Raw genomic sequence first — 14,126 nt, forward strand, 5'->3', positions numbered from 1 at the left:
GAGAAGCAGCCTGATGGAAGGCCATGAAGGAAAAAGGGGGAAAATCAGTCAGGCTTTGCAAGGATAGAGCTAGAGACCTAACTGGAGCCTGTCCAATGTCCTGGATAAGGGGAGGAGAGTGCCAGCTCCTGGATTATGCCATGGATTGAGGCACAGAAGGACCATGTAAAGCAGCAGAGGCACACCTATGATGAGGTAGCTGCCAGTTGAGCCCGGGGGGGATGAAGGTTTGTGTTTTGTATACATTGCAGTCTTTTATCAAAACCCTGAAGTGTGGCCCCAGAAAGGGCACAGGACTCTAAAGTGGTCCGGACAGAGAAGGCAAAAGAATAATAGAGGGAAACTGAACCAAGGGCGCTGCAACGCCACAGCTAGTCAAGAAGGGGGTGTGTTGGGGCAGCAACTTTGTCATAGCATAATCTGCTTGGCTGTTAATGTTACCTGGCTGTATACTTTAAATGTAATCTTTATTTGTGTTAATAGGACAGACCATTCCAGAGAAAAGAATAATAGAAGCTGTAAATCAAGAGGAGTATAAGTATGAAGTGGGCGACTTGCCAACAGAATGGGAAGGTAAATGTTTGGGGTTTTGTTTTTATTTTCATGTAACCTGGAAAGTACAAAATGCTGAAAATTGAATTCAGTGGAATACCTGACTCTACAACCTTATTTGTTCTTTCCTGAGATCTTTTCATTTTGAGGCATGAAGACTAAAGTAATCCTATCCAGCTATTGCGAATTCTGAAAGTATCCACTTTTAAGCACAAGTAAAATGATGTGCTTACCTTTAAGAAATGGGTCAGTACATGAAAATGTGTGTATAGTTTGCATGACCATGATTTTGATTTCCTCTAACCAGTTGTGAAAATATTTGAGAGTGAGGGAGCGATCTGACCGAATGACCCTGAAAGGAATATATGTGGGCTAAACCTTTTCAGGGCATGTCCTCACTGCAGGTGTTTGGTGACCATGTCTGAGTGGCCACACTCAAATTCCTGGGTCTGCACTCGCTCAGGTATGCGGCTAGGACTTCTGGGGACATGTCCCTGTTGTTTAGTGCTGCAGTAAGTTGATGCTCTGAGTCTTTCCAGTTAATTGTGGGACCACTTGTCTGTCCTTCTGTGCACACAGTGGGAATTGTGGGAAGGCATTGGAGGACTACCAGCTTTCGAGTTGCTTAGCCTGCACCTCACAGCAAAGGAGGCAGGTTACCAGCTGGAATGAAAGCAGCACTTGGGCTTTTGCCTGTACCCAAGATTGGCCTGCTAGTTTGCATTGAAAGCACCATCTAAACTTGGGTCAGAGGTTTTTGTGTGGGGAGAAGCCAGGTGAGGGACAACACTTGAATGGGAGCCTGAGTTAACTCTGCGGTGAAGATATATAATAGAGAGAACTTTCAACATTGTCAAACCAAGGGTGTGTGTTTAGCTTTCCGCCTCCAAGAAAAAAAGTGTGTGGCCAACCACATTTTTATTACTTGCATTTGCACTTTTAACACCACACTTGTTCATCCTTGTAATTACCATAAAAAATTCTTTGTGACTATGGCAGCACTGAATTGGAAGTATGCATGAAGGTCAGGGAAATGGGGAAAAATAAATAGGTAATTGTTATTTTCTTTTTAAATACAGAGCCTTTCAGGGAATAGGAAGACCAGATTCCAACTGCGTTGTTTCCCATCCATTATTTGAACAGAAGAGGTGTGCAGTGCACCTTGTTTGTTTATGACAGAAAAAGTGCAAAATAATTCAAAGAGCCGAAAATATTAACAATGATGCTAAGTGGATTTTTCAGTGCTGTGTCAGTTGAAATGTTAACAGCTGAAATGTTGTGTTATGGAACTATGGATGACTGAAATAAATGGAAAGGGCCAAATCCTGGCTCCTCTAGTATAGGTTCAGAGGGCCCCGTACACAGCAGGATCAGTGTGGTTTTGCTGCATTGGAGAGGCCAGATTTGGGAAGCCCCTTCAGGAAGCCATGGAGTTCAGTTCCTCGGTGACTTCATGTTTATCTGTGCATAGCAAGGATTGGGTGTAGCATGAACAGGGGTACAGGCTGGCGGATCAGCCCTATATGGATTCTGGTTAGTCTTTCTACATTAAGTGGCCTAATGGAAGCTAGTGAATTCCCGAAGTGAAGCAGAGCTTGATTTTGGTGGCATCCTAAATCCTATTACCCCATTTAAATGTATTCTTCCACCTTGGGGTGATAACAGGGGACCTGCACACAGCAGCTGGTTTGGTGGGGGATCGATCACTCCTTTGTGTAGTCTGGGCTCTCCCCTCAGTTCCATGGCCCACTGCTCCCTGTCTTCAGAAGGGTGGGGGTCTATTTCAGAGAAGGGAGATCTCAGTCCCTACCCACCCAAGCAGAGTGCCCCAGTTGACACCATTCCATCAGAGCCATGATGAAGAGTGACAGTAAGAGTCATATCAGAGAGATCTGTGCTAAGGTGGTGTTGGTAAGGGATCCCCAGAGCAGCAAGCTTAAGAGTTAAAATGAAGGGGCATGTCGCATGGTTTGAACTGTCATTTCAAGCCATCTGCATGCTTGGCGTGAGGAAGCCTCATTTGTGCCTGCTGTAGTCAGCACCCCAATTCCACCTGCCATATGCAGCATGACCACTCCTCTCTGGGCCCACGCAGGCCCAGCTATCTCTCTACAGATGAGCTATAGGCAGGCTCCAGCTTCCGAGCATCTCCCTGGAGTGTCCAGCCTCTGTTCCACTGGATGTTTTGCAGATTTCAGATTCACTGCTTCCAAAGAAGCAGAACACTGCAGCTTACCCTTTTCACCTCAGATCACCACTCCTCTTCACACACCGCACTCAGATGTGTTTATAGTGAAAACAAGTAAAAGTTTATTTAATGAAGTATATAGATTCAAGTGATAGCAAGTAGAATTATTGGAAACAAATGATTACATGTAAAACAAAATCATAACATATATTCTAGAGCCTAGACTTATGTAACTACAGTAGAACCTCAGAGTTATGAACATCTTGGGAATGGAGGTTGTTCGTAACTCTGAAATGTTTATAATTGAACAAAACATTATGGTGGTTCTTTCAAAAGTTTACAGCTGAATGTTGACTTAATACAGCTTTGAAACTTTACTGTGCAGAAAAAAATGTTGCTTTCCCTTTATTTTTTTTAGTAGTTTACGTTTAACACAGTACTGTACTGTATTTGCTTTTCTTTCTTTCTCTGCTCTGCTCTGCTCTGCTCTGCTGCCTGATTGCGTACTTACCATTCCAAATTAGGTGTGTGGTTGACTGGTCAGTCTGTAACTCTGCTGTTTATAACTCTGAGGTTCTACTGTAGATAGTTTCATGTCTTATAGAGCAATGCTGACCCAAAGTCCTTCCAGTGTTTTTGTAATCAGGCTTGGTTGTGGTCGTCCATTCATGAGACAGTCATTCTGTCAGCTTGCTTTCTCAGTGAAAGATCCATGGGATACTTCTGCAATCCCCAATTATGCCCCAAAAATCCTTTGTCTTTACTCATAAACTGGATACCCTCCTGCTGTTTATTTCTTCCTGTAAACTTCATCTCTTGAAGATTCCACAATCTTCTGGCTATCATTTAGTTCAGTGTGCTATTGTGAGACATACAGTGCCCGACACACACATGACCAGACACAGGGATAAGTGTCTGTTTCTTCCTGCTTGAAAGGAACCTGAGACTTGTCACGTACTTTTTAGTATACACATAACTCCTTAAACATTAACCATACATGCATTGTGCAGTGATTATAATGACCTGTGGGCTACTGACTTTTGGTAGAGACCTCACATGCCACCCTTTAATGAATTATTATGCACATATCTGACTCGGGGTCCCTGTAAAACCATGTGTATCCCCTGTGCCTTCTGCCAGTTGGCACCAAGAGATCCCTGGGTTACAATGCTCAGGCAGGCATTTGTTCATCTTTTCAAAATTTTCTTCACTACCACCAGAACTAACAATATTGTATTTATTTGTCATGGACCAGGACCCCATTATGCTAAATTGTAACTGGGCCAGCTGCCTCCCATGCACCCCCTCTTGGCTTAGGGTCATGCTCAGTGATGAGCTGCCAAAATCTTAACAACGGGTTCCCTCCTCACCCAGTGAGGGGGTCGTTGCCCACCACCACCCCCCGGGATTCCTGCCTCATCCACCCCCCCTGCGTTCCTTGACGCCCACCCACAGGACCCCTGCCCCATCCACCCCCCTCCCCTGTCCCTGACTGCCCCCAGAACCGGGCAGGAGGGCTACTGTAGTGGGTGCCCACCCCGCCCCTAAGAGGCAGAGGCACCTGCCGGAGGGCGAGGTGGGGAGTCCTGGAGGTGCTTACCTGGGGCAGCTCCCAGGAAGCATCCGGCAGGTCCCTATGGCTCCTAGGGGTGGGGGAGCGTAGCTGGGGGGGAGCAGGGGGAGTGGCCGCTCCCCCACTGATCACATCAAAAGTGGCGCCTTAGGTGCCGACTCTGGGGGTGCTCCGGGGCTGGAGCACCCATGGGGAAAATTTGGTGGGTGCAGAGCACCCACCAGCAGCTCCCCACCCCGCGCCCGGCCCCAGATCACCTCACCTCTGCTCCGCCTCCTCCTTTGCTCTGCTTCTCCGCGTCCCCGCTTCCCATGAATCAGCTCTTCGGCGGGAAGCCTTGGGGGGGGCGGAGAAGCAGGCGACAACTTCACACTCAGGCCAAGAGGTAACCTGGGGTTACCTGCTGCGGCATGGGTGGCCCTCCTTGCTCCCCTCCCCCACCTCCCCAAGCTCACCTCCGCCTCCCTGGGCCTGAGCGGGAAGCCACAGCCTGCTTCTCAGCCTGTCCCTGGTTACCTGCTGTGGTGGGGTGGCCCTCCTCGCGCGTCCCCCCCCCCCCCCCCCAGCTCTCCTCCGCCTCCCTGGATCTGAGCAGGAAGCCGCGGCCTGCTTCTCAGCCTGCCCCAGCTTCCCGCGCGAACAGCTGATTCACTGGATCCCTCATGGAACAACTGATTCTAAAAGAGCTTCTAAATTTAACAGCCGGTTCTAGTGAACCAGTGCGAACTGGCTCCAGCTCACCACTGGTCACGCTACTGGCAGCCTGCCTCCCTTTCTCCTCCTTGGACTGTTCAAATAAATCATCCCTTCAGGTTTTTTCTTGATCAAAACCAACCCCTCCCTAGGGACTTGGTTTATTGATATAAAATAAACTGCAAATAAAACAAAGTCCATTCCTAAGTCCACACAAGACAAGGGTTCTCTTCCTCTTCCCAGGCCTTCCTGCCTGGAGCTGTTGCAGTCTCTCCCCTGTTTGGTGTAGGTCTTTCCCAGCTCTTCCTTGCTGGGGAAAATCCCCTGGTCTCAGGATATTCCTGGCAGGAGCCTTTCCTCACTTAATGCAGACTTGCCACAGCTTCCCCCTTCACTGCAGCCAGCTGCTGAACTTTATAGGGAAATACCTGATTCAACCCAGATATGCTTCATTCTGTAACCAGGGCTGGGTAGGCCACAGAGCTGACGGAGCAAGCCACATAAGTTACATAAGTTCTGTACAAACACAGAACAAAAACAGTCCCTGCCCCAAAGAGCTTTTAAAATAAAAGCTGAGATGCTGATGTAATTATGTGACTTACGGAGATGGGTCTTAAGCACCACCCTTTGGTGACTAAACCTTAATTTGGTCCCAAGATGGAAGATTTCTGTCCCCTCACCCTTGTCCCAGGGGTTTCCACATTGCAGAGCCTGCTGGCTTGGGCTGTGTATTGATAGAGGATCTAAAAGAACAGGGCATGTGATGAAAAAACGTTATGCTTAGAATGATGTGTAAACAGTTTTAAGGATTCATTCTGCTATTACTATGGCCACATCTGAACCATGCAGCACACAACCACTGCCACAGTGTGGCCTGTAGTTCAAATGCAGCCAACAGCCATCTTTTATGTGAACATGCGATCCACAGAGGCCATTGGTGCCAGCATGAAATGCTTTCTCTCTCTATCTGAGCAACCAAGCTGTATTCCATGCTGGGACCTGTAATCTCTGTGAATTCCATCTCTGTGTTAAAGATGAAGGCAACTGCAATGTATTGCAGTTACGAACCAGGTGCAAGTCATAGTCTTCTGGTAAGCAGCCAATATAGCCATCAGTTAAGCAAAGTTTGGGCCTAGAGCTGTGTGAAGAAAGATAATTTTGTTTCATGGAGGATTTTGCTATTTTGAAAATTCTTTTAATTCCAATTTGGAACAAACCCCCAAAATGTCAGCCTTCTGCAAAAGGGAGTGGAGCCCTGGCCCAGTCCGCAGATCCTGGAAGCTCTGAGGTCCCTGTCTCCAAGGCAGTCCAATAGGCTGGCTGACAATAAGCCAGGTGGGCGAGTTGGCATATCAAAATCTGCCTGACAAGCAAAGTTCTATCAGATCTTTGTCAAAATAGAGCAGTCTCCATGAAACATTTTGCTTTACACAAATCATCACATTTTGACAAAAAAATGTTCGATTGGCGTTTTTCCGACCAGCTCTATTTGGGAACCCAGTAGACTTAAGTGCTTGAACTCCTGTACAGTTTTAAGGGGGAAAATTTGGTAACGTTCTTTCAGTTTGATTACATTCTTGTTTAGGAAATATTTAGTAATTTAGTGGTTAACAACTGTGTCTGAAAACACACTTGAAATATTTGAGGATGCAAATATAGAAATGAGTCTAAAACGAATATTTTTAGATACAGTTTTTATCTCAGCTCTGGTCAAACTCCCCTTGTTGGACATTCACCAGGCTGGTATGTTTGGGCCCCACGCACTGGGCACTTGTGCTTTTTAGCTCTCCTTTGTCACTTGGCGGGCTCCAGCCACCATCTCTGGTTCTGACCTTTCTGGCACACTTCCTGGGCACTGACTCTCTGTGTGGTTCCCTTTCTGAAAATGGGATCCCACAGGCCACAAGACCAGTGCTGAAACCTGTCCCTTCCCCCCAACCTCTCCCAAAGACTTTCCAGTAGTAGCTTAAGAACATGCTCTCTCCCTTGTGGGCACTCTGGTTTATACGTTACCCCTTCAGGACCCTGTGATAGTTGAAGCAAATAAACATTGATACTGCAGAAAGATTTCTAAGAACAATTGCTCTTTATTTTAGACGTCATTAGAGACGTACAGATCTAGCCAAAACAATAAACACCGAAGCACAATTCCCTGCCCTAGTTTCCTCATGAGTGGTCTTTGGGAACTGGGTTGTTCTTTCAGGGTTTTGGGTCCCCTCTGCTGAACCTAACTCATCCAACTTATGACTTCTCCTCCATATCATGGAGTGTTCTTTCTGCCCATTTCCTTCAGCTTTGATTGCTCTGGTAACCAGAGTTTTCCCCTCACTAAGGAAGCCTGCGCTTTTGTTCCAATTGCCAAACTTCTCACCTCTGTGGTTTTAAAGGGCTGCACCAACACCTCAGTCTCTCTCATCCTCTTTTGGGGATTTTCTACATTTTCTTCTCTGGAAATCTGGAGAGAGCTGGCTTCATCTAGGTTGCAGCTCTCCCTTTGTTCTGCCAGGACCACTGTTCCCTCTAAGCTCCGCGCGTGTGCACGCGCATACAGATCCTAAACCCCGTGCACACGGCAAAACATTGCGTGCACAAAAAATTGCACAGAAGTCATTTTTTGCACACATGGCCTGTCAAAAATTAGAGGGAACACTGGCCAGGACCTAACCTTTTCACTTGTTGTTAATTCTTAAGGATGGTCTCCTTTGAAGACACACATTCAAGCATTCCTCCCCCTCTGCTTAGCACAAGGAAGGTCTCTGGAAAAAAGTTACCTTTTTAAGACCAAGTGGGTAGCAGTACAATAGTGAGTGGGTAAACTGAGTCACATAATTTTCATAAAAATTTCCCATATTCTCCACAGTTATCAATATACTTCTAAATGTACAGTGCAAATCACTTTTCCACATTCTGGAGTGGGGCTTTATGTTCCAGTCCTGAGGGGTTACGTAACTCTGCAAGGCTGAAGCTTTACTCCTGCTGAGTTCCTCTGCAATTCTCTTTTCCTGTGGTTCTTAGTTTAATTTAAAAGCTCCCCAGGACTAAATCTCCCAACTGCTCAAAGCCATGATTTTTACAAAGGTTTTGAATGTCCTTCGAGTTCTGTGTAAAACTGAGACTTGCTTGATATTACAAAAGTAAAATCATAATCCCTCCATTCTCCTGAGTCCAGTATTAGTTGACTCTAATTTGTGTGTATAGGTAAGTTTTGTTACAAAATGAAGCCTTTATTGTATATTGTTCTTTGTATTATTGTTTTGAATTCATTTAATGTTGTTATTAAAAGAATCCATGTTGACAGTATAAACATAGATAACTTTGTGATTAGATAAAGCCCTCCTGTTATACTACACTTTCCCCTTTAAATAAGAAAATAAAATAAATGATACATTTTTTTCTATGGCAGTGTCTCGTGGATGCAGACAACTGATAACCTTTCTGTAATTGTAATTTTGGATGGTCACCTACACTATCTAGTGATAGAATACCTCAGTTACCTCCTCAGCTCATGTCAACAGTGCTCCTGAAAGGATATCAGTCATTTTCAATGCCTGTAGAGATTCAAGGAATTGCATGCTTCAGGCAGCATTTTACTGCCTGCCTGTTCTTGTGGTTTTTTTCTTTTTTTTTTTTTTTTTTGGATTGGTAACATTTAGTGATTAATGGGAGTCTTAATTTGCATGCTCACTTTTACGCTTGTTACAGTGCATTATGTGCCAGTAGGAGTTACTAACGTTCAATGAAAATCTCATGCATACTAATAAGAATGCAAATGAGCGCTGATGAAAGAATGCCTGGGTCTCAAGGTATGAAAAGTCCAGTTATCTTGCAAATTTGCACATGGACAAAGATAGCAGAATAATAAGCACAGAATACAGAAAGTACCATATAGATATAAATAGCAACAGCAACATAATTAGACAATTTGAAATGCAGGCAATCTATTCATTTTCAAAAGCTTTGCAGAAAAACCCTCCTGTTTTGGTCACAGACCTGTATCACCACCTTCTTTGCTTTGCTAAGCCTAATGGGTCTTGGCTGTGTGAAGGTATTTTGCTTTTTTGGGATCGGGGAAGGGGAGTGTTCGAGTGGAAGTATTTCCAGACATAGCCTTCACTGGATGCATTTTTTTAATTAAAAAAGTAAAGGAGCACCATTCAAATAACACACATTAAAGCATCTATCTTATTGTTCCCTTCAACAATAATATTTAACTATGCTAGAAATCTCATTTCTTCAGTCGTTTAAAACTGGATTGGACAAAACACTAGAGGAGTATATTGCATGCACAAAGGGGATGGACTAGAGATCAGTGGTTTTCAACATGGGGTCTGCAGACTATGTCTTAAGATTTCCATAAGAGTCCAGACCTGCATCTGAAATTTTTTAGGGGTCCGCAAATGAAAAAAATTTGAAAACCACTGGTCTCCATGATCTTTTCTATCTCTAAATTTTGGTGTATAAGTGTGTTCAGATAGAGAATATAAAATACTATATCTCTTCTATCTCAGTTACATGATTTAGTCAGTTGGTTTTTCTTAAATTAGATAATTGCTAGTCATTTTTTTTTTTTTGCACTTTAGCTGCTGCTGGTTTTTCTCATCATAGTCCATCATTATGGCTCTGACCCTGCAAACGCTTACGTACCTGCCTAATTGTACTCATGTGAGGAAAGTTTCCCACATGCATAAGCATTTGTTCACAGGCAGTGTCATGTCAGATACACAAAATTTTACTTGTACTGCCTGAACTCATGAAGACTTCATAATTTTGCATTTGAAATAAAATGTCCTGAAGCTTAATGGGGGAAAATATATGAGAATCTCCTCATCCTTCTCTCCAAAGATAGAAGAATGATCTGGGTTTTAGAAAATCTGTGAGTAGTTTTTAAAGACTGATAAAGCTATATTAAAGACTGTCGGTTCAGAGGATGGCTTTGTTTTTGGGGGGCGGGTAGGGGAATGTTCACCTTGTAAAACATTCGAGGTGTGCTCTGCTGCACAGGAGACACTTGTATCAGGCAGTAAAGGAACACTTGTGTCACAAATTCATTATTTTCTACTGTAGCTTATTACAAATACTAAACTGAATTCAGCTGTAACTGTTCGGAAAAGTAGTATGTAGTGCTGTGTTTGGATCAACAAGTTATTTTTAAGGTTCAGCTATGAGATTTTGTGGTTCTGGCGTTTAGTCCAAGGAAAGCAGGGTGGAACCATCTATAAAACTATAAATTCAAAGATTTGGGGGGTTTTTTGTAGATGGAGAGCAAAAAAAAGCATACCATCATAAATGCATTATCTATGTGTGTAGACGGGAGTAATATGATGATGGAAGGTTTGATATGAGAAATAACTTCATAAATGAGGGATGACATTTTATCACTCCATGAGTGCAGCAAAGTGAGGGTCATCTCTAACGCGTAAAAATATTTTGAATAACATATTTCTCACTTCATATATTTTGCTCATAAAATTTATTTAACTTTTAAAGATAAAGTTAAAATACTTGCAACGTCCTGTGTGTGGAGTGTTGAGCTGAGGCAATTAAATAAGTATCACTTCATACAAACACTCCATTCAACTGCAAATCTCTAATCAAATCATTGGTTAAGAATCCAAGATGGCAGTGGGGGGTGGCAGGAAGGGGAAGGCAACCACTGAAATGCTTCAGAGTCCTGTGGCACCTTATAGACTAACAGACGTATTGGAGCATAAGCTTTCGTGGGTGAATTCACCCACGAAAGCTTATGCTCCAATACGTCTGTTAGTCTATAAGGTGCCACAGGACTCTTAGTCTGGATCTGTAAAAGCGGCCAACACGGCTACTGCTCTGATAATTGAAATGCTTGTATTTCTGCAATTACTTGCAGCTGCAGCTTAAACTTGGTATGATTTCAAAGATCCGTTTGTACAGAACTGTGAATTGGTGGTAAGCTGAAGGTGAAATACAGCTGTGAAGATACTAGCATTTTAAGAAAATAATAGCAATTTTCCCAAAATGGAAAGCAAGTTATAGATGTTGAGAATTGAGGAATCAAACTAACTGTGCTGTAATAAAACCATTCATAGAGAGACCGTAGAAGATAATCACCTACATGATGTGAGTTTAAAAACTGCCCTCTTTATTAAACATTAAAACTGCCTTCTGCTTTCCTGCTGCCTGCCTGCCTGTTTTGTGTCCATTGCACACCTTTCATGCAGCCGATGAAGTGAGCTGTAGCTCACGAAAGCTTATGCTCAAATAAATTGGTTAGTCTCTAAGGTGCCACAAGTACTCCTTTTCTTTTTACACCTTTCATTATGCTTCTAACATGTCCGCTGCTTTACCCCTTTTTTAGGGGTTCCAACTTTCTATTTGCAGGAAACTGAACACCCTTGTCCTGCCCCCCTTCTCCAAGGCCTCGCCCCCCCACTCATTCTATTCCCCCCCCGGTCGCTCACTCTTCCCTATCTCTCTCATTTTCACTGGGCTGGGGCAGGGAGTTGGGGTGTGGGAGGGGGTACGGGCTCTGGGCTGGGGGTGCGGGCTCTGGAGTGGAGCCAGAAATATGTGGGAGGGGGCTCTGGGCTGGAGCAGGGGGGTTGGGTACAGGGAGTGGGGGTGAAGGCTGGGAGTGCGGGCTCTGGAGTAGGGCTGGAGATGAGGGGTTTGGGGTGTAGGAGGGGGTCCAGGGCTGTGGTAGGGGGTGGGGACTCCTGGCAGTGCTGACCTCAGGCAGAAGTGGCCTGATGTCACTCCGGGTCCTAGGTGCAGGGGCGGCCAGGAGGCTCCAGGCACCGTCCCTGCAGCTCCCATTGGCTGCGTTTGGGCGCAGCTTGTGGAGCCTCCCTGGCTGCCCCTGTGCCTAGGAGCCGAACATGCTGGCCACCTCCAGGAATTGCTTGGAGCCGGGCAGGCAGCCTGCCTGCCCCGCTGCTCTGCTGACTGGACTTTTTTATGATCCAGTCAGAGCCACCAGGGGTCTCTTTTTGACAGGGTGTTCCAGTCGACAACCAGACACCTGGCAACCCTGCTGTTTTCCCTAGAGCACCAGAACTGCTGCTGGTGATGGTCTGAAGAGATAGACCATCTGATAGAAGAGAAGATTTGTGTACCACAAGGCTCACACTTGCTCCCTTATTAACAATCATGAGTCACTTCCTTCTTTAGTCTTTCTGGTGTTTTTACAGTTGTACAATACAACTTTAATCTCTATCACATTCAGTGCCATCAGCTGAAAAGTGTGACAGTTTAATAGCCATACTAATTTAGGCTGTGATCTTGCCAGATATTGCAATAGGAAAATCCTATAAAATGTAAGCATTGAAACAAATAGAGTTCTGTAGAATTTAATAGAAAATCACTTTATCTACTTAACCAACCTATAGAATGGAATACCATTTTCTTATTGTTTTCTGATTGATGGTGCGAAAACTCTGTAGACAGGTTAGTGTTGCCTATTCAGTTCTGAAAGACTTCTCCATAAAGGCAAGGTTTGGCCTCTTGAGTATCAGGATTGAAGGACCTCCAAGGAAACCCAGACACATCAGGAAATTTATATGTGTCATGGCATATAAACCAAGAAGTTACATAAAAACATAAATACTCTTGCTGGAAGGTTGCCATGTTAACACAATGTTATTTCTTAGAATTCAGAACGCCCCAGAACCCAAACAGAAAGAGAAACAGGCTGATCCCTGTAGCCTGAAAGCAAGACCCAAAAGCCCCGTCTGCCCCTAAAGCGATAACTTGCAATTCCAACACAGTCCTCAGTACACCACAGGAGTAGTGTTGGTAAGTGAATTGGTGTTCTCTGTCATGGAAGAAATGCAGCAGTATGGTGTAAAGAAGAAATACTGCTTTGAGGGTGCCATCTTGTAGACTAGAGGCAAAAATTGAGGCCCTGTCATTAAAGGAGGGTTGCCAGCTTGGTAATATTTTAAAAACCTCCCCTGCCCCGCCTATTTCCCCCCAAAGCCCCATCCCGTCCCACCTATTCCCTGAGGCCCCACCCCATCTGCTCCTTTTACCCCCTCCCCATGTCACTCAGTGCTTTTTCCCTCCCACCCCCAACCCCCCACCTGAGTCAGGAGGGACTTGCCTGTGGAGCCAGGGCTGGGAGCTGCAGCTACCTGACAAAGGTAGGAGGCAGCCCCAGCTGAGTAGGGGCTGGAGCGAGTGATGGCCCAGTGCCTCCCCATCTCTCCCGCTCGCAGTGACCGGACACTGTCAGGTCCCCTTTTCAACCAGACTTTCAGGTTGAAAACTGGGCATCTGGCCACTCTACATTAAAGATACCTTAGTATTATCCTTGAGTTAAGGCTGTTAACTTTGGAGTCCTGGCTAAATTCCAGATAGGCAAAATGAAATTGCCCAATCTTCATAATAAGAAAAGGAGTACTTGTGGCACCTTAGAGACTAACCAATTTATAGCTCACGAAAGCTCATGCTCAAATAAATTGGTTAGTCTCTAAGGTGCCACAAGTACTCCTTTTCTTTTTGCGAATACAGACTAACACGGCTGTTACTCTGAATCTTCATAATACCGCTCTCATTTTAATTGGAGACTAGTTCCTCCTACCAGCTATTTCATGGTGTTGCTGAAGCAGATTGGCTGCCATGTTTCCTTTCAGTGGTGAAGTGAAACAATCTCTATCTATGCAGTTTGCAGAGTGCTCTTCGTCTTTCTATGGAAGTGCTGTGCGAATGTAAAATAGTACTGTATTAGAAATGGTAAAGATTGTCATGAAGTGCTCCACAAACCATCCTGGAATTTTTTAGATGCCCACAACTCATACTATGAATTCAAACATATTTCATTGAATGTCACTTTTTCTCTATTTTCAAACACAGTAGCAAGTGTCTTAATTCTACAGACACATAGGAGAACATTTTGCTATATATGTGTATGTGGAACTGGTTGTCCTTACATCTGTCCTGATGCTCACTACTGGCCGCTTGTGTTTCTCTTGCTTATTCATTTGAAAAATTATAGTGGGAGAGACAGAATATTTGCAGTCATACATGCCTCATTTCTATACGTTGAAAGCTCAAATAAGCTAAATGCTAGTGCACTGGTGCTTCTAAATGCTGACATATATTGATGTATATATGGACAGTACCAGGGATATATATTTGTATGGT

At 44.4% G+C, this 14,126-nt stretch overlaps 1 protein-coding gene across 2 annotated transcripts in view; it reads left to right on the forward strand.

Moving 5' to 3' along the window:
* Positions 1-14,126, forward strand: part of NDUFAF2 (NADH:ubiquinone oxidoreductase complex assembly factor 2) — a 131,526-nt gene that overhangs the window by 74,536 nt on the left and 42,864 nt on the right. For both annotated transcript variants that reach the window (XM_077816901.1, XM_077816900.1), the window contains exon 2: positions 484-573. In XM_077816901.1, the coding sequence (XP_077673027.1) occupies positions 484-573 (90 nt within the window). The remainder of the gene's footprint in view (positions 1-483; positions 574-14,126) is intronic.

The sequence above is a fragment of the Eretmochelys imbricata genome, chromosome 5, assembly GCF_965152235.1.
Source record: "Eretmochelys imbricata isolate rEreImb1 chromosome 5, rEreImb1.hap1, whole genome shotgun sequence".
In the NCBI taxonomy this organism is placed as follows: Eukaryota; Metazoa; Chordata; order Testudines; family Cheloniidae; genus Eretmochelys; species Eretmochelys imbricata.